Here is a 19,102-nt window from a genome sequence, read left to right on the forward strand (position 1 = left end):
CTATAAGAGACATCTCCCAGAAAAATGCAACGAAATCGCCAAACAACAATCACAGCAGTGACAACCGAAGCAAGCAATTAAAACGAATCAGAATCAAATCAAAGAGGCAGGAGAGAAAGAACACAAGGCGATCGAAAACACCACAATCGATTGACGACAACCAACGACAACTAACGCCAATCTAATAGCCAACAACACAGTGCGGCAATGATCGCCAACAAATTACGCGCTTGCTGCCACATTAATGTTGTCTAATGTGCAAGTTGCATGCAACGTGTGCCGCAAATGCACTTATTTAGGTGCTTCGACACCAAACTCCTCCTGTGTGTATGTGTTTCTACTACTCTAAGGCATTTAAGCTATTAAATGGTCGCCACACATAACAAATTGCAATTGACAATCAAGTCGGCCGTGCAACAGTTGCAGCCAAACTGCAACAACAGCAGCCGCATTCGAACTGGACTGCTGTTGAGGTGGGGCATGCGGTGCGGCACGCTAATGGAGCACTGCAAACAAGATGCGATCGAATTTGTAAGCGATCGATACAAAATCACAGCAAATCGATTGGATAAAATGATAATGTGCTGCTACAAATGGTTGGTAGGAAATCGCCAACAGCGTGAGCCAAATTTACAACAATATTGACGACAAAAACAAGTGGGGTAAAATTGCAAAATCTAAGGTAGTTAACTGTATGTGATGGAGGTGTGCACCCGTATGTCAATGGTGGTGGAAGTTAGGATTGCCATATGTTTTTTTTTCGATTTCTCGGATATGACTTTCTTTTCAATATTGTGTCTTTGAAATCGACAATTTTTAGCCTCATAAGAAGAAGTCCAACTCTCAAGAATGTATTTGTTGCGATTTCATGAGTTCTTTACCACAAAGTCCTTTGAGTTTGATTGTAATGAGAGGAATTTCTAGACTACCAGTATCTTTGGTCATTCGTATGAGTAAATTGAAGATTTTTAAAAAAGATTCCTCAATGGTGTATGCCTCTTAGCGAAGTCATTAATCTAAATTGATACAAAAGGTCACTGACCTGACCACAGTTCATTTACCTTAGGAGTTTTGACCTTGCTAAAGGTAAACAACAGGATCATTGACCTCAGAAAGGGTTGTTGACATCGATAAAGATAAACAAAGGAATCATTGACCTTAGGAAGGGTGGTCGCATTCGCTTATTATAAAATAAGCCACTGATCTCACCTAGTAGCCTCGAGTTGCTGACCTACATAAATATAAATTCAAGGGTCACTGACTACACCAAAATGATGGTTGTTAACTTCGCTAAACGTAAACAAGGATTATTAACCTCTCCAAAGTCACCCACCTCAGTAAAGATTGTTGACCCCACCGACGGTAATTAACCTCAGGAAGGGTTGTTAGCTTCGCTAGAACTTCACATCATCGGTTAAAGTTAAATTATGCAGATACATATAAGACCAGTGAAAATAAGAAATAATCATGAGGATCAAAAAATATCCAAGAAAGGCGGTACAAATTAGCGGCACCGCTAACAAGCCCATGTCGCTCGAATGGATGAAAACACTTCAGCTCTGAGAGTAGAAGACCTCCACTACGTTGGAAAGACCAGATGGAGAAGGACCTGGCTACACTCGGAATCTATAATTGACACCAAACAACGAAAAGGTTGAAAGACTGGCGCGGTCTTATAAACCCGGCAATTCCGCATAAGCGGAGTCTACGCGAGTAAAGAAGAAGAAGCTATATAGGTATACTCATCAAAAATATGTAAAGTCATTAGCTTAGATCTTCTAAGGCCTACGTGCGGTGACAGAAGACGATGTCGACTACTTGCAGTCGTTCACTAACATTCAGAATCCTAAGACACGAATAAATAACATTAGAATGGCAACCCTATAGAAGATCAACCAGTGCGAAAACTGCCTTTGATTTTTTTCTCGTTCTTCTCATTTTGCGTTTGGCTAAAATCGAATTTGAATGTGCGACAAGCATTAGGAAATTCAATACGCGAGCGGAAAAGAAAATAAAAATTAAATTCTAAGAGCTGACACACATATGTATATAAATATATATAACTGTATGCAGTATAGATGATGACGTCGAAGATGTTGGCGCTTACATGTACTCCAAATTATTCAACTGCTGCCAATTGCTGTCGATCGCACCCTGCTGCCTACATACACACACAGGCACTCACACAGAACCACGCATAAATACATATATAGGTATATGGGCTGTTATCCAAACTCAAATTGTTTTTGTTGTAATTGCTGCACCGTTGTAATTGAAAAAGCATCAACATTAATCTTGGTTGCGCTGAAATTTCGTAAAATCAAGATAAGAACGCAGCATAGAGCAGCGCATAGCTTTTGAGCAATTATATGTGCGAGTCTAAAACAAAAATATGTATTTCTTGGAATAATCCGGCTGCAGTGAACCAGCAGTGTTCAAGCGGTGTGATTCAGTGATGCCGATATGCAAAAATTCCAAGCGAACGATTGATAGTGTCAACAAATGAGTGTGTGTCGAGCGGTGGGCGGCTGTGGCAGGATGAGCGAGCGGGAGTCAAAGCGGAGTAGGAGTGGTGATGCTTGGAGATAAGATTTGTGGCGCGCCGATGTCAGTATATATACCTATACATATAGTAGAATCGATATTGCTTCTTAACTATCAAGCGCTTCTAAGTCTTGAAATTCAGCAGCTCCAAAGACAATGAAAATTAGCAAAACATGTCACATGGTGACACGAACTTACTCGCTGCTCTAGTTATGTCGAAACTCTAACTGACATGGCAGCAACAGGTACACTGAGCATTGCAGATAGCAACATACATAGCTTAGTGACTTGGCTACTTGTTGACGGAGTCTATGGTGTTGTTGCTAATTTTTTCACGATTTTCTATGAAAAAATCGGGCAGCTGATGGTTGTGAGACGCAGGTTCTTCGGTATGGAAAAATGTTGTATTTTGAGTTTTTATGGGTAGGTGAGCTTTAAGGTATTTTTTTCCATATTTTCAATAGTCCATTATTAATATTTCTTTTGTGAATAACACTTCTAGTACTGTTTCTCGATATTATCCAAATGGTATCTTCTAAAAGATATAATGGGCGTCATTGAAGCCATTGTATTAACATATTGGTATTCGGGGTCATTTTGGGAACCCAATCTCTTGTTCCTAAACTAAGCCGCTAATTCCTGGCTCTAATCGGGAATGAGAGAAAGGTATGATAGAAGGCTACATAAGTTAGGTTAAAAGGTTAATTCTCTTACAACCGCCAACAAGATCCCACTTGGAAGTTGAGTCCATAGTGAGACATAAAACCCATATGCGATTATATTGATCATGAGCACCCTAACATATCGGTAATGCGCTTTGAGCTTATCAAAACTGGAGGAGAAAATCACTGAATGTTTCCGCCTCATCTTTCCTCAAACGACTTTGATATTTTAAGTTTGATAAGATTTTTAGCCTCACCGTATAGATGCCTCTTGCGAGCTCATTGCCATCTACAGTTTCCTGTCATCCCGTGTGACCAGACACCCTATCGAGTCTGACATGGCTGAATGCGTGATGCAAGAGGCTGCACTCGAAGCTATGCATCTCATACATAAGTCCCCACGGCTGCAGATGTGCGCTTGAAACACACTCCAGTTTTGAAGTAGCCTAAACAAAAGTCTGGCGAAGAGCTCCATGCAGAAAACTAACCACAAAACCATTCCTCTGACATTCGACCTATCTGTCGACAAAGAGTCTAGCTAAGTCTTACCTAATTTTGACCCAACTCCAAACTAGAAGGCCTTTAAATTTCTTATCCATCTTTTAAAGCAGGATAGCTTTGCTGCAATCGTCGGATTATCGGAGTGTTACACATCAAGACGGTCATATACATATATCAATATAGGTTAGGTTAAACTGGTAGGCGAGTAAACCACGTATAGACCAGTTTTGGTCCTTTGCGATATCAGATGAAATTCTGTTCCTAGGTCCAAGAGAAGTAGCTATCGTTTAGGATGCCTGCACTTCTCGTGAATTTTAACAGAGTATGCGACCTCACTATGGATACCTCATCCAGTATATCATACCGTGGGGACTTCAGATGATTACAGTGGCTCTAAATATCGCCTGCAGTCTTCACGATCTGTTAGCACTAGTATACGATATATGTATATCATGGCGAAAACAACTAACCTCACGTCACTTTTGGGTAAAATTGATTTTCGTCCATCTTTGGTTAACTTACAGATCTTTTAAATGCAATACAATTGATTATCTTTAAAAGTTGAAGTCTTAATTCTTATCTGTACATCCAAGTCTAACTAGACTTAAGTGCCATCATTCATTATTCCAGTACTAGATTTGTGTACGTTGATTCTTTGTGGTCACTGTGGTCACATTCCTCATCTATGCCTTATTACTACTTGTTCTAAATAGTGATTTCTTGTGTTCATAGCTTCAGCAGCCAACAACCTGTCAACAATACTTGCTACAACCCTTGCGGTATATCATCTTTTGCGGCTACGACCTTAACGGTAAATAAAAACCAATGATCGACCCAACTACTAGGCTAAATACCATGCAGAATAGTACACAAGGAAATCTGCCAGCAGAAAAGCCACGACCAGCTAGAAGTTGCGGGAGGGAGGGCGCCTTGAACAATGCAGAAGTGTGACGTGTTGAATTACAAATAAGAACAAAAATAATGCACACAAGAATGAGAAAAAATAACCGCAAACCAATGCTTACATATTGAGAAACACACAAAGTTCACTGGAGTCCAAAGCCTGTTGCAGTGTTGCCTTTGTTGGACGGCGGGTCGGTTATTGCACCGCCTCCTTCCGGCTGGACAAACGGTGGTTCGTTCGTTTGAGCGGTCGGTCGGTTGGCCGACTGGTCGGTCGATTGGTTGGTTGGTCAAACTGTTGTGCGGCTGCTTGGTCGGTCTTCTTTAGTCTCATTTAGTCACACGACACATTGGCGATATTGTTGCCACGGCTATTGGCGGCGCCTCGATGGTTTTGTTCTTTTTACTCTACTCTGTTTGTTTTGTTAGTCTTATCGGACGGTTTTGGCTTTTGTTGCTTTGCTGTTCTAATTGGGTTTGTTACCACATATGCTCCGTCAGCTTGTGTTTTTCTCTGATCGAATGCATTGCCTAATGGATTTATGCCTTCACAAGCTCATGTGTTTATTCGTAGATTTGGAAACGCTGATTAGAGCCCCGAGAGCGCCGTTACAGCCATTCAAGCAGAACACCGAGGCGCTGTTTTAAAGCTGTACTTCATTGTGTTTGAGTCTTGATGTTTCTTATACAGCAGAAATCGCCAACATAGCAAGCTTTTGGCTTCCTTTTCATATATTTGTCACCACGTTCTTAGCTATGCTCTCCACCACCGAACCCTTTCGTCATTGTTCTAATTCTCCATCCATTGGACCTGACGTCAGTTCCAGCGCTGCAGCGCTTCCTCAACTGCTGTCAATCCGTACAGCGGCCGTTGTGGATCGATGGGTGGTTATGGCTGACATGTTTCAGCTTTCATACGCTTGTACATGTCGCAAATGTTGCATGCAACACATTGCACACAGCATGCAGGCTGTGTATGTGCTTATTTCGATTATGTTTAGCCTTCAGCGCTTTCCCTATGATCATTTTTGACATGTTGCTGCTTTCCATCAACCGCCAGCACCTTCAACACGCCACCGCTCCGCCGGCATACCCTTCCGCATGAGCACAAACCTCAAATATTTCTGCACCGCCACTCGTCTCTGGAGCGCACAAACACTCCGCTAAGCATACACAACCACATATTGGCAACTGTCACCTCACCTCAACGACGACAACAACATACGAGTGTAATATTTTCCTTCCTGTGCTTGTTTGTGCAACTGTTTATTGCGGTTGCGCTTGGTCCCGATCGGTGTGGTATGGCTTAGCTAAGCTCGGCTTGACTTCACTTGGCTTGGTGTGGCACGGTGTGGCATGGAGAGTTCATGTGTTATAGCTTGTTTTGATTTTCTATCCACACGACGGAATATCAAATTGCATCACCATCAGCGGTGCATTCAGTGCACCATTAGCCACAGTGACAGTGGCAGGCGGCAGTGCCGTAGACATTGCAATATTGTATATCGTATAATAACTGAAGAGGTGGTGTTCGGTTCCCGTTCTTCCATACTCCAGATCACGTCGAACCAAGGCAAACATTCGAAAGCACAGCTCTCCTTGAAGTCTATAGCGTCTAGTCCACCTGATTCCACCCAGTAACTCAAAATAGTTGTAAAATACGATTGAGTTTGTGGTTTTCAAACGATCAAGTAAATCCAGTAAAACACCAAAACATATGTTTCATATTTGGAAAACCAATCTACTTCTAACTGTCTTAAGACCCTTTCTTCCTAAGTCCTTTTCCACTTTAAGACACTTTTCATTTGTCACCCGACTTTAAAAATCAACCGGATCTTCATTCTAGATGAAAGATAGAAGTATCTACTGAGGTATAGTGTCCTCAGGGCAGTAACCAATTCCATAAAGCCTACAAAATGAATATTAATATTCTAATAGGTAACTGAAGATCTTTCGAGGTCTAGAAGAATGTCGTATGAGAAAACCTTACATTATTTTTTAGCTAGCTTAGATCCCTCTATACAATCCGATATACACGGCGGAGCTAAATATACATTGAGTCTTCTTCTTCTTTACTGGCATAGACACCGCTTACGCAATTATAGCCGAGATAACAACAGCTCGCCAGTCGTTTCTTCTTTTCGCTACGTGGCGCCATTGAGACATTGAGCCTTAGGAAGCTTAAAACTGTTATGCCTCCTTAATAAAGTTTAATATCTGGCACATGTCTCTACTTTGAGGGATTCCCATTATCCCATCTTAAGAAAACCTCAACGTATCAAACTCAGAATCATATTAGATTATTCTTTAAAGAAAATACTTCTTTGAACCAAAGTTGCGAAAGGATGCTGGCAAAAGAGGGTCGGTCAATAACACCCAAATCATTGTAGAGGTCATTATGGGTCCTGGGACCATTTTCGATAGCATTTATCGAATCAGCTCCCGATGTCACTGATGTCTTCAATAACCTGACTTCCAGCACTACAGGCTCTCAGTATAACTCCATGACAATCAGACATCCTCAACCTAACACAACAACTTTCATCCCCAACCCCCTTCAAAAAAGATTTTCCACCGCCACTGCGCACAGATATTCGCCTGGTAAGCTAGCTATCGGTTAGAAAGTACTATTTATGTAAATATCTATGCCAATATGCATGTAAATATGTAACAAGTGTGCGTGTGTTCGCGAGGAATTTTAATTACCGTGAATATGCAAATCGTTTTCAGGTCCACCGGCAACACAATCGCACCAAAGCGGTTGCATAATTAACCGCACAACTGTCACCGAGCCACACAAGTACTTGCAACAAGTACATGCACCACATATGAATGTATATATGTATGTATGTATATTATTGTGCAACTAAGGTGAAATCAAGGAAGCCAAATCAATTTCTAACAAAATAGAAATGCATTTGTTGGTTTTAATTTTCAATGCCTTTCAAGCCTGCCCCGACTCACAGCCAGTCCAGTGCTCGCCACAGCGCCAACGAGCAAGCAACGAGATCACATATCACTGGAGCGACAAGCAAATGCGAACGGCAGCAAGTTGGTGACAAGAAAGCAGCACTTGCCACAACAAATGGCAACAACAGCAACAGCAGAGGGGGGGAAATAAATAATAAAGGAGTTAGAGAAGCTCTCGGCAGCACCTGTGCCAGGCAGTTGCAATGGCTTCGTTCAAGGGTTCCACAAAGGAGCATTGTCTTGCAGAACGATTGACAGAAATTAGTCAGTGTTGTTGTTTTATGATAGATGTATTGCTGGTATGTGTCCCGGCAATCAGTTTGTTAGCAGCAAATCAGTCAGTAATTACAAAATGTCGGCTTAGTAGGAGATAACGTCAGTTACTTGCTTATTTTCATGGCCGCGATGAGAGAGCAAATTTGTTAACTGAACTGTTGAGTATTTGATCAATGCAGTGAAAAGGATCAAGGACTGTAACATTGTGTTCAAGTATGGACTTAAAAAATAAATAAATGGAAAAGCACAAATTCCGTCGAGTCAATCTCTTTGGAAAATATATAGGAAGTGCAATAGCTTATGGTTCCAGAAACTCTAGAATCTCACAAAAAGCGGTTGCATATCACTCTTACGAGTATTCTGAGCGGCGAAGTTCGGAACCCAGTTATTCAAAACATTCAGAGATCCATCACAGAATAGCCAGGGAACAATTTATTCAAATATCAGCAACAGGTTAAAAACTCTTTCAATTCACGACTGCTTTCAATTTAGAAAGAGGATCTTTTGAGTATCAAACCTAGAGCCTTAATAGCAGACATATTCAGAAATAAAAAAACAGTAGTTTTGAGGGATTTGAACATACTATTTGGTTTGTAAATATGCAGAAAGATAGTTAAGAGAGGCCTACCTTAGGCTGTCTTTGAAATAATAGCTTAGGAACTTGCGAATTGAACTGAGATTATTCTTATATAATAAGTAAAGCGAAAATGTTTTCTTGAAAGGTGGCTTTGTTGTAATTTTGATTTGTTCGATCAATTAATCAAGGAACCAATACTAAAGATTACGTAGAGAATAGTGTACGGACTACATACGACAGAAGCTTCGTTATTGAGTATGCCTTGGAGATTTCATCATGAAATGTTTGTTCATATTAAGATATATCGGCAACTGGGATCAAACAAGCTATCTTAAGGGTAGGAGCTAAAGTGCAAGTCTCTATTAGAAGAAGTATTATTCTGTCTTTAATGTTACCATACCATTTTAAATGTTGAGTGAATATAATACGTTCTGAAGAAAGAAATGTAAGGAAGTTATCCAAAACTCACCCGATAGAAGATAGTCTGATGATGACCCCAAGACGGGACTAAAAGATCGAGAAGAGTGCAAGAAATCTTTAGTACAGAGCATCAGGAAAACAATGGAGCATCTCTTGTGCTAGACTACGCTGTAAGCATCTGAGGTCCCCACATTATGATACACTGGAGGACGTAGAATCTGAACTCCATCTGGTATCGCAAAGAACCAAACTGGTCTATACGTGACTCATTGATTTACCAGACTAACCTAACCTAACCTAGTTATCCAAAACTCTACAATTTGAAATCAGATACAATACTCACTGCGAAAAAACTCTCACTCTGCACCACAACTAGTTCTGGATATCATGTAAGCGTCGTTAGTTAGTTTCCAGCGTCCAAATGACGGTTTCCCTGAAATTGGAAAAAGTGTACTTTTGAATAAGGTCTTCGGTAAAAAGCAGTATGGACCATAGTTGAATAAATAGATCATGTTTTCTTCAGCTTAATCCCTTTCAAACGCGGTATAATAAAAAGGCGAAAACACTTTAACGGGTCCGACAAGAATAGTGGCGCTAGCTTGAGTTTGGCAATAAACTTTCAGAAGTAAAAGTTAACGAGGGATTTGTAAGTCTTTAAGCATTATTTATCATGAATATGGAAAGTCCGCAGTAGTTAGACTCTATTAAAGATTTTTAGATCATGCGGTGATAAATTAGTGAGGTTCAATAAGAATCATCTGCCGAAAAACACCACTTGCCACCGAACAGTCAACAGTCAGTCTCAAGTATTCAAACTGAAGATTCGATCACGCATAGCAATCACGTAATAATGACCGTCTCATCTAATATTTTACCTAATAGCCAACAAAGGACTTTAAAGTCATAAAAGTAGAAGAAAGCGAGCCGCCCGTTATATCATCAGAAAGCGGTCCTCTGCGGAGGATAAAAGTCAAGAGTGAGGATTGCAACCGCAGAAGAATACAAAAACAAAACACGCAAAAGAACAGATGAGACATCTTAGAGGTATGAGCGACAACGGAAGGCTGGGCGCATTTAACGCCTGACTTGTCAACAGAGGCGCAATGACACCAGCAACAACAACATAACAAACAAGGATCCAAAGCAAAGGCTGCTGAATCATCGAAGCGCGCGCTGATTAACTGCCTTAGCAACCAAAAACTACCAACGCAAGCAGCAAGGAAAACAGAAAAACTAAAACAACAAAAACAATAACAAAAACGAGAGCAACTGGAACAAAAAGGCAAGATTGGTTAGACAGCAGGCCGCAATTGTTTGCACAAAATAATAGAAAATAAAGAGTGCAAAGTAGGAAAAATCAAAGAAAGCTGCAGAGCAGTTGGCGCAGCTGAAGCGAAGTCATCAAAGAGCCGGACAAAAAAAAATAACAAAACAAAAACTGAAAACTGTTTCACTGCAATTCCATTGATCACCGTTTGTCGAGCGTTGGCGGCATGCTTTTGTAGTTGTGGCAAGAGAAGCGCCTGCGCACAGGACAAAATTGACAAACCAACAAAAACAATATATTGCCAAATAATGCACTACATTTGCAATAGCTAAGTAACTGTCGTGTAATAACAAAAACAAAAGCAACAACAAGAGTAAAACTAAGAAAACACCAACAAACACAAGCGCAATTGGACAAAAGTATTCCGAGGAAACTCATCTGCCCGCGCGAGCAGAGAAACAAGTGTGTGTATGTATATGTAGCTGAGTGAATTAGTAACTGTGCAACAGCAGCCGTTTAGCAACACATTATTCGATAAAGTGTACACTTTTTATGTCACCTTGCTGCTGGCTCTACTCTTTTGGCGCGCAAAATCAGGACAACTTGTCTGCCTTGGCCGAGACAAATAGACGACAGACAGGTTGTCTTGCATTGTTTTGGCTGAATGAATGTTGCACAAGGTGCAACATCGTTTTAATACGGTTTTGTGTGTTGCAATTCTTTTGTTGTTTTGCATTCTCATTTGCTACACATGCCGGTGGCTGTTGCAGGATTCTACGAATTGCTCGGCTTTGCAGCTATGGCCAGATTTAGTAATTCCAAGAACTCTTATTGCAACCTAATGACAATTTCGTACTGTTTGATATATGAGAGTAGATCATTTCATTAATTTCTTTGGTGTATGCCGTAACTGTAAAGCGAATTCTTAAGAAATTTGAAGAAAAGGAAGTGTGGCAAAGTGTTTCGGTATTAGCAAATATATCAAAATTTTAATTTTTAATTTAATAAAGAAGCCTACATGGCGCTTCATATCTAATGGATATTGAAATCAACTTAAATAAGTCGAGATAAATACGGAATTATATTCTATTTTCCTTATGAAAATAATGGTGTCCCAAAAATTATGCTATTTGTGAGTGCTCTTCATTTCCTCTTCTTTTTTCATCAACAAATTCAAACTTTTCACACATTGGTGAATGGTAGGAGACCTATCGGGCCTTCTTAACAAAGCTCTCTCTTAGAAAAGGGAGGAAACTAATTTTTCAAGGAGCAAAGAAATTCAGCAATGTATCGTAGATATGTAGTCTAGACCAGATATGTTTAACAGATTATGCTAGTAATCTTACTACTGAGAGTTAAGCTAACTTGAGTACCTTTTCCATATATGTTTTATGAATAAAAGAAAGCCTTCAGATATATCAGAATAAAGAAAATTCAGCTATATTTTTAATAAACTTCGAAACAAATCGGATCAGACCGCCTTTAAGTTGCAAAGAGATCAATGGTTGGAGCTCAGGTTGACATAGTTGAATCCTAAATGTAGACAACACTTACATACAACTAATTTAGGCGAATCCTAAATGTAGGCAACACTTCCATAAAACTTTAAGAAATATATTTACTTATTGGATATAAGTATTATTTAAACGGCACATTGTTCGAGTTTAAATTTGTTGAATATATGGTCAACATGGTCATCGAAATCATGTTAATGTACCTTAAATTTAGTCAACAATTGTCTATGGACTTTTGGAAATAATGTGCATTTTAAACACTGATAAATTAACATGACTTAAACGGTGATGACATTTTGGTGCAGTCTGTAAAATTTAAGGTGTATATGAGAAGAGCAGACTTCACAGTACCCTAAATGTAGGCAATAGCTTTATGGAGCTTCGAACATTGGTAATTTAATTTTATTTGAACATTACCTACATTTAGGCGTAGTGCTGGACTGAACAAAAAGGTATCCAGCTTAAAAAATAAATTTTTGGAATATTATCTAAAACAGGTTAATTTTATATTACCCTAAATGTAGGCAATAATTTTGTATGAAATTTCGAAAAATAAAAATAAATTTTATTTGAACATTGCCTACATTTAGGCGTTTCGCTGGATTGCACAAAACTATATTTTTCATTGTATATTAACGGCGATATTAAAGGAAAGAGTTTTCTGACATAAAAATAAAACTTTTGAAATAATTTTGAAATGATTTTCCTCCAACTCACTCCATTATTGAATTTAATATTAGACTCCAACATGTTTCGTTCTTTATCCAATCCCTTTTCTCCACAATCCTTACTCCTTTATTTTACCAAAGCCACTTAAACCATATTGTCTACTTGAAGGGCTAACTGCACCAACGCAGAATTGCACCTTTCACTTTCACCTTCACCTGCGAACACATCCTCTATTTGTGTAGGTGTCTTTCGCTTTTCCCCCTCCAACACATAAATCCATCATTCAACCACAACTCAACACTTTACATTCACTCCGATGAGGATCACAAAAGCCATAACTCCGCCGTGCACATGCACTCCTTTGCTTAAGCATACAAGCATGTATGTATGTATAAGCGCATGCGTATTTGGCTACTGTAAGGAAAAATCCTTTCAAAATGTGGGTTTGCTTGTATGTATGAGTGCATACGTGCGCACATTTCCTGTCTTCGGCGCATTGCTATGCAATGCAATCCTTTTTCCCTGTTTGCCACCGCTGATACTTGTATGAATATTGTATTAATTTTTCTTTAAAAGCAAAAAATGTTTACACAAAGACTTCGGTATGCCGCAGAAGACGATTTGTTAAATAAAAATCATAAATATATATTTACTATATAGATGAGTGTGTGGCATTAGTTACGGATATTGCACACTGGCTTGTTCTATATTGGCGCAAGAGCAGGTGCTGCTCACGGTAGTGATTTCAAATATTTGCTTTAATTGCAAGGGGTTTAAGCGAGTGCTGTGGGTTTGATGGCATCATCTATACTCTTACATACACATAAGCACATATTTACAATTTGTAGGTGAATATTTTCAGGAGAAGTAGCCCGGCATTTGATCGCTAATTATAGTATTCGAAACCAGACGCCTATCTTACTGTGCCATACTCTCTCTCCACTGTTATCTTTCACGGGAGACACATTTTTATCAAAGCCATCCAGGGCTTTAAGCGACATAACATAACCGAATGAAAAGAATCAAGTCTGATCTTCCTTGTGCGCTGCCCTGTCATCAGAGCGTTTTCCTTATCCGCATTTGTGTATCGTACATTAAGTCGGACTATACAGTATTTTATGTCCATCTGGGCCCAAACCCCCCAAAAAACAAGCCGCTACTAACATTTCTACTTCGATTTCTTTATTTACAATATACAATACTTAGTCAGTATTACCAAGAAAATCTACTTTGAAGAGAGATTCAAAGTCTCATTGATATACATACATACAGACGGCTCGAAAGCGGCAAATGGAATTAAGACTGGTATCGTGGGACCACGTACCAAACTGTCAGTCCCCATCGACAAGTTTTTAAGAATTTTTTAAACTGAAGTCTCTGACATTAGCAGATGTGCAGGAGTCATTCCAAAGAGAAACTATCAAGGGGAACGTATTGTCATATTCAATGGTAGTCAGGCAGCAGTTCAGTCAATTTTATTTGTTGAAATCAAATCATCTATGATACTGGAGTGTATAAAAGTGCTTGACAGGGTTTCCACTGAAAACTATATCCTACTTACTTCTGGGCATAGAGAAATCAGTATAAATGAGTTAGCCAATCTACCGGCGAAAGAAGCTACGGTGACCAGTCGAACAGGATCGGAACCGTTCTTCGCTGTGTTTTTGAAAGAGGAACAGGCTAGTAGAAGTCGACACTGACAACAAGTTCCTTCCTAAACTAATTAAGACAGCTTGTGTGATTTTCTACAGGTCACTGCAGGCTGCGTTGCCATCTGCACAAATTGGGGTACTGCTCCATAGATCAGTATCGCTTTTACGACCAAAAAGCATAGACGCCGGACTCCGCCGCAATTGCAAGAAGTCTGACTTCTGGCTATCGGGCAGTAGAATCCGATGAGTGAACACAGCCATCTTGCTTTGAGGTAAAGACTTATGGCTTGTAAAACTGCTCTACTTGTCGGACTCTTAAAAAACTTCGGATGCTTCTAACTATACTTCGCTGAAAGCATATTTGTCGCCATAGGTTAGGCGAGGTTCAACCAAAAGTAGACTACTTGTTCGGTATTTACAAATACATATATTGGGATCAAACTAAGTCAACCGAAACTGCGGAGTTAATATTTTCTTGCATTAATTTGAAGTGAAGATCCATTTCATTTGGGATGGCTTCCCATAAATCGGTACGAAGTAGGGTTTCGAATTGAGGAAACTTTTAAGAACATGTGTGGATATTACAAGATCTTCACAGACTCGTAAAATATTTTAAATTTGGACACATGATATGGACGAAATCTTTATTTAAAACTAGTATCTATGCATTTTCGTCCCTTCTACTCTAATTATAGATCTCTCTTTAACCAAGTTTCGAACCTAAAATTTTAAAGATTTGCACCCAAATAAGAGATCCATCGATGTTTCACACCCTACAGACATAACTAGTTTCAAATTCAGGGCTACCAAAAGAGCGATTTCAAGAGTAAATATGTATATGACATTGCAAACTTCTCGGAACCATTTCTGATGTTCGTTCTAGTAAATGTTATAGTTTTTTTATCAAGTACAAATCATGTACAATTTAGTTGGCTAATTTTTATAGAATTATAAGAAGTAAAATTGTGTATAATTTTCAAAATCCCCCAATTCCCATACCGACTTTGATAGAAAAATAAGAAAAGATATTATTTATAGTTTCTTTGAGTATTGTATTTAAGTTTAGTGTCCTCCATTTCGTAAAAATAACTTAAGACTAGGTAACTTAATAAAATAATCCAACAGTTTTTATAGTTTTTCCATACAAAAACACTTAATTAATTTCCATTCATTGTATAATAATTAGAGTCTAAGCTTCCGTGAGAGTTTTCATAAGAGCTAATTTGGTTGAGAGCTGCCACTGGCTGGTGAAAATGCACCAGCTAACAAAAAAATATGCGAAAATAATACGAAAATTCTTAAAACTAAAAATATATTATGTTCAAAAAAATAAATAAAAGTTTCAATACAATTTTTCCAAAAAATTAAAAAAAAATTTCATGCAGTAGTATAATAAGTATTAATTTGAATCATAAAATTGTCTTCCGTTTTCAACTAAAACTGATTTCATTGAAATTTTGTAGCGAACAAAAACGACTAGAACTTAGAAAACATAAACTCCTGCTGTTACAACCGCTTACATAGTTGCAACATTCAATTGTTGTAATTTACACTAAAAAATAATAAAAAGTAAACTGAACTCCTTTAAGTATAAATACTGAATATGTCAACGCAGTGTTTATGCAACGCTACTGGCACTTGGATTTTCGTTTCTGATCAATCCTCACTGACATCGGCTCGAAGGCCGCGCTCCTGTGACACTAGTCTACGCAATTGTAATGGTGCAATTGGAGCTAGTGTGCTTGTTGAGCAGCGACATGCGCGAGAAGGACTTGTGGCACACCTTGCAGGCGTACTTCTTCACCTCCACATGGGTCTGCTGGTGAGCGCGCAAGTTGGAGCGATCGGCAAAGGAGCGCGGGCAATCGCTGCAGTGGAAGGGCTTCTCGCCGGTATGTGTGCGTATATGACCCTGCAGCAGCCATGGACGTGAGAAGGCCTTGCCGCAGATGGGGCACTTGCAGGGCAAAGTATGAGTGCGTATGTGCATCTTCAAGGCGCCAATGGTGGTGTAGAGCTTGCCACATTCGTGGCAGGAATGCTGCTTCTTATCCTGATTGCACTCGGCGGCCGGGCAATGGAATTGCTGATGTTTGGACAGGCCAATGACAGTCGAGTACATTTTATTACATTTGTCGCATTTGTAACGGTAACTGGCAGCTTTGTTAGCGGCTGCGGCGGATTGAGCCTCATTACTCGTTGCACACTTCGTTGATTTGGTGTTCAAGCTGAAGCTGGACAACGGTTCGTTTTGATGATGCATTAGCGCCGGCAATGGTATATCATTGCGTAGACTCAGATCCTCTGGTTCGGAGCCTGCCTCCGAAGCGGGACTGGATGGTGGTGTCATTTGCTGATATGAGTACACCGAACGTGGTGAGGTGGCTATCGAGGAGGCTGGTGAGGGAAAGATCGCATTCAAATTGCCGCCACTAGATGGCTGGTAGGCGCTCCAAAGCGCTGTCATGGGCGCAGCGCCGCCAGCGGCTAGCATGAAAGCGGATTTGTAGTCCGTCGATGTGGTGGTATAACCGCTGGTAGCGGCTGTCAAGCCACGCAAATGTATTGCGACCGCTGGTGCGGCTTGCTGTTGCAATTGTTGGTAATAGTCCGATTCGTAGTCTGAGGTGTAGGGTTCAACGGGTGACATCAATGCCGAACAAGTACCCAACTCGACGGAGTGTTGCGAGTGGATCGAGTGTGTTGGCGAGTTGGCACGTTGTTGATAGGCTTTGGTGAAGGACTCATCGTACGCATTTGCTTCGTAACCGTCCTTCGAGAGGTTCAGCACATATTCGCGTTTTGCTGGCACGATATAATCCTCGAAGCTGTCTGCGGCTTTGCGCTTCAGCGAAAGATCTTGCGGCTGCTCGTCAGCCAAAAGCTCGTACTCAGCAACTGGCCGTGGCTCGTGTTTGATCATGCTGGCTTTAGCGAAAGCAGCGGCTGCGGCATAATACTGCATGGGATCTCTGACCGTGACTGTTGCTGTTTCTGTGTCTGTTTCGGTTGTATCCTCGTAAACGATAGGCCGTTTCTTGAGCGGGCAGCTCTTGTACTTTGTTGCTGTAGTGGCCATTATTTTGTTATTTTGGGTTTTCCGGGATTTTTGCAAAATTAATTTCGAACTTAAAATCGTTCTCAAACTTTTAGTTTATTTTGTTTTTGTTTTCTTTTGTCTTTCTTAAAGTCTTTTTCACAAACTTTATTGCGCACTTATTTATTTATTGCTTGCTTCTTCTGTTCACTCAAACACATACACATAAACACTGTGGATGTTGTTGTAGATCTTTGGCAAAGTTTCGAACTGAATTCTAATTGTATTTTCCGTTTCTTCTTTTTTTGGTGTTCTACACTCTGCGAGCACTGCTGCTGTTATGACAGGTTCGACAACGGGCACGGTCTTTTATACATTATCAGAGTCAGTCTCGGTGAACTCAGAATTTTTCGGATTCAACTCAATTGATTGCCACGGCCACGGCCAGCATATATGGTTGTTGTTGGTGGTGGTGGTTCTTCTCTGTTGACCGAAGAAAATACTAAACGAAAACACATTTTGCCACACAACCATGCACACACAACACACACTGCATAAAAACTCCAAAATCACTCGGGTAGTTCCTCAAATGGTTTATCGGTTGTTGTTGTTGTCACGGCTGCTGCCGCCGCCACTGCTACTATTAACAATTCAAAACAATAATAGTTCTGCGCTGCCTTATCCCCGTCATTTGGTATTTCCATACGCTCAGCTGCAGAAAATGTCGCCGCAGTCGTACCTAGCGCCTTAGCTCGTACTACGCGACAACACTCATACAGAAGCGTTTACACGTGCCTATTCATTGGGAAATTACGTACACACGGAATCCCTTGATGCATGCGTAGACGACGTCAGACAGCTAGCATACTAGCCACCACCGCGTAGACAGCATCGTGCAACGCTCTATAACTTGTGTGTGTGTGTGTGCTTGTGTGTGAAGTTGAGCATTTTACAGACGCGTCAGCGGAGTTTGAGTCATACTTTTAACACACACACACATTAATACATATAAATATTGAGTGAAATGCGTTTGTTTACCAATAAGCAACCCTCCGATCTACACTGCCAATCTTCTAACTATCGCTACCACCTTTGAGAGTAGCTCAAACGATCGCGCGGTGGTTAACCCGCATTCGTTAGGCATGCTAATTGCCTGGCTTGTATTCGAAAATATTCAGGATCCACGCATATTGGCTCAAAATGATTGCCTGCTCTGGCAGATCAGTGATCGTGCCTCACGAAAACTGAATCAACTTCCGTGCTACAAAAGAAGCTCAGTTACGATCGTTTTATGAGAAATGCAGTGCTTTCCCAAGAACTCAACTTCATGTGATTCCATCTCCTTTACAGTCTCCAAATTACATATTTGAGTCCTCTAAATCGATCGTTTGATCGCATAGCTTACTCACACGCGATACAAGTACCCAATTAATACACACAACTTGGCTCCAATTTATTGCCAACTTATGTAGATCACTGATCCTGCCAATAACTCAGGGGAAGTCACTCATTTCCCAACCATTACACACACATACGCACACCTGAACTGCGATCGTTTGTGTGGTGTGAAATTGAGGCATTAATGCAACACCTTCCTCGCATCTGTGTTCGCCTGTGTTCATGCCTCCCATGTGTGTCATGCGAGGAACTAAGTATCCACATACATATTTACGTATTGTAGCGGCCTCCGATCGATCGATTGATCGTCTGATCTCATATTTTCCGTTGACACATTTCCATCTCCATTACACACGTTGACTGCTGGCTGTAATAACTTGTCAAAAATGTGTCCCCCGAGTGCGTTGATTGGCGTGAAAGTAGAAAGTGATCCAGCAGCAGCTACTTGGGGCTCCCCAAGTGATCGAGACAACAATTTTCATACCACCAAACTCCAAAATATGCATTTCTATGTACGTCACTATGAGGGGGCGACTATAATTGTGTTTTTGTTGTTGCATGCTACACATACATGTTAATATATTTATAGGCGAGAATCCCCCTCGGCAGGTATGTCAATTTCCCACTTGAAAAAAGCACTCAAAAAGCCGTTCCGCTTCCATTGCGTTCCGCATACTCTTGTAATGAGTTTTTTTAGTTTTTCCCCCTTGCT

General features: G+C 40.3%; 1 protein-coding gene across 1 annotated transcript; it reads right to left on the reverse strand.

Moving 5' to 3' along the window:
• Window positions 1-14,992: 14,992 nt before the first annotated feature.
• LOC105230822 (protein snail) lies at window positions 14,993-17,337 on the reverse strand. Its single transcript, XM_011211809.4, has one exon. The coding sequence runs from the start codon at window positions 17,032-17,034 to the stop codon at window positions 15,661-15,663; it is 1,374 nt and encodes a 457-aa protein (XP_011210111.2). The 5' UTR covers window positions 17,035-17,337; the 3' UTR covers window positions 14,993-15,660.
• Window positions 17,338-19,102: the final 1,765 nt, after the last annotated feature.

Source organism: Bactrocera dorsalis, chromosome 1, assembly GCF_023373825.1.
Source record: "Bactrocera dorsalis isolate Fly_Bdor chromosome 1, ASM2337382v1, whole genome shotgun sequence".
In the NCBI taxonomy this organism is placed as follows: Eukaryota; Metazoa; Arthropoda; class Insecta; order Diptera; family Tephritidae; genus Bactrocera; species Bactrocera dorsalis.

Coding starts and splice junctions, on each gene's coding strand:
- LOC105230822 (XM_011211809.4), bottom strand. CDS start 17,034: ATGGCCACTACAGCAACAAAGTACAAGAGCTGCCCGCTCAAGAAACGG.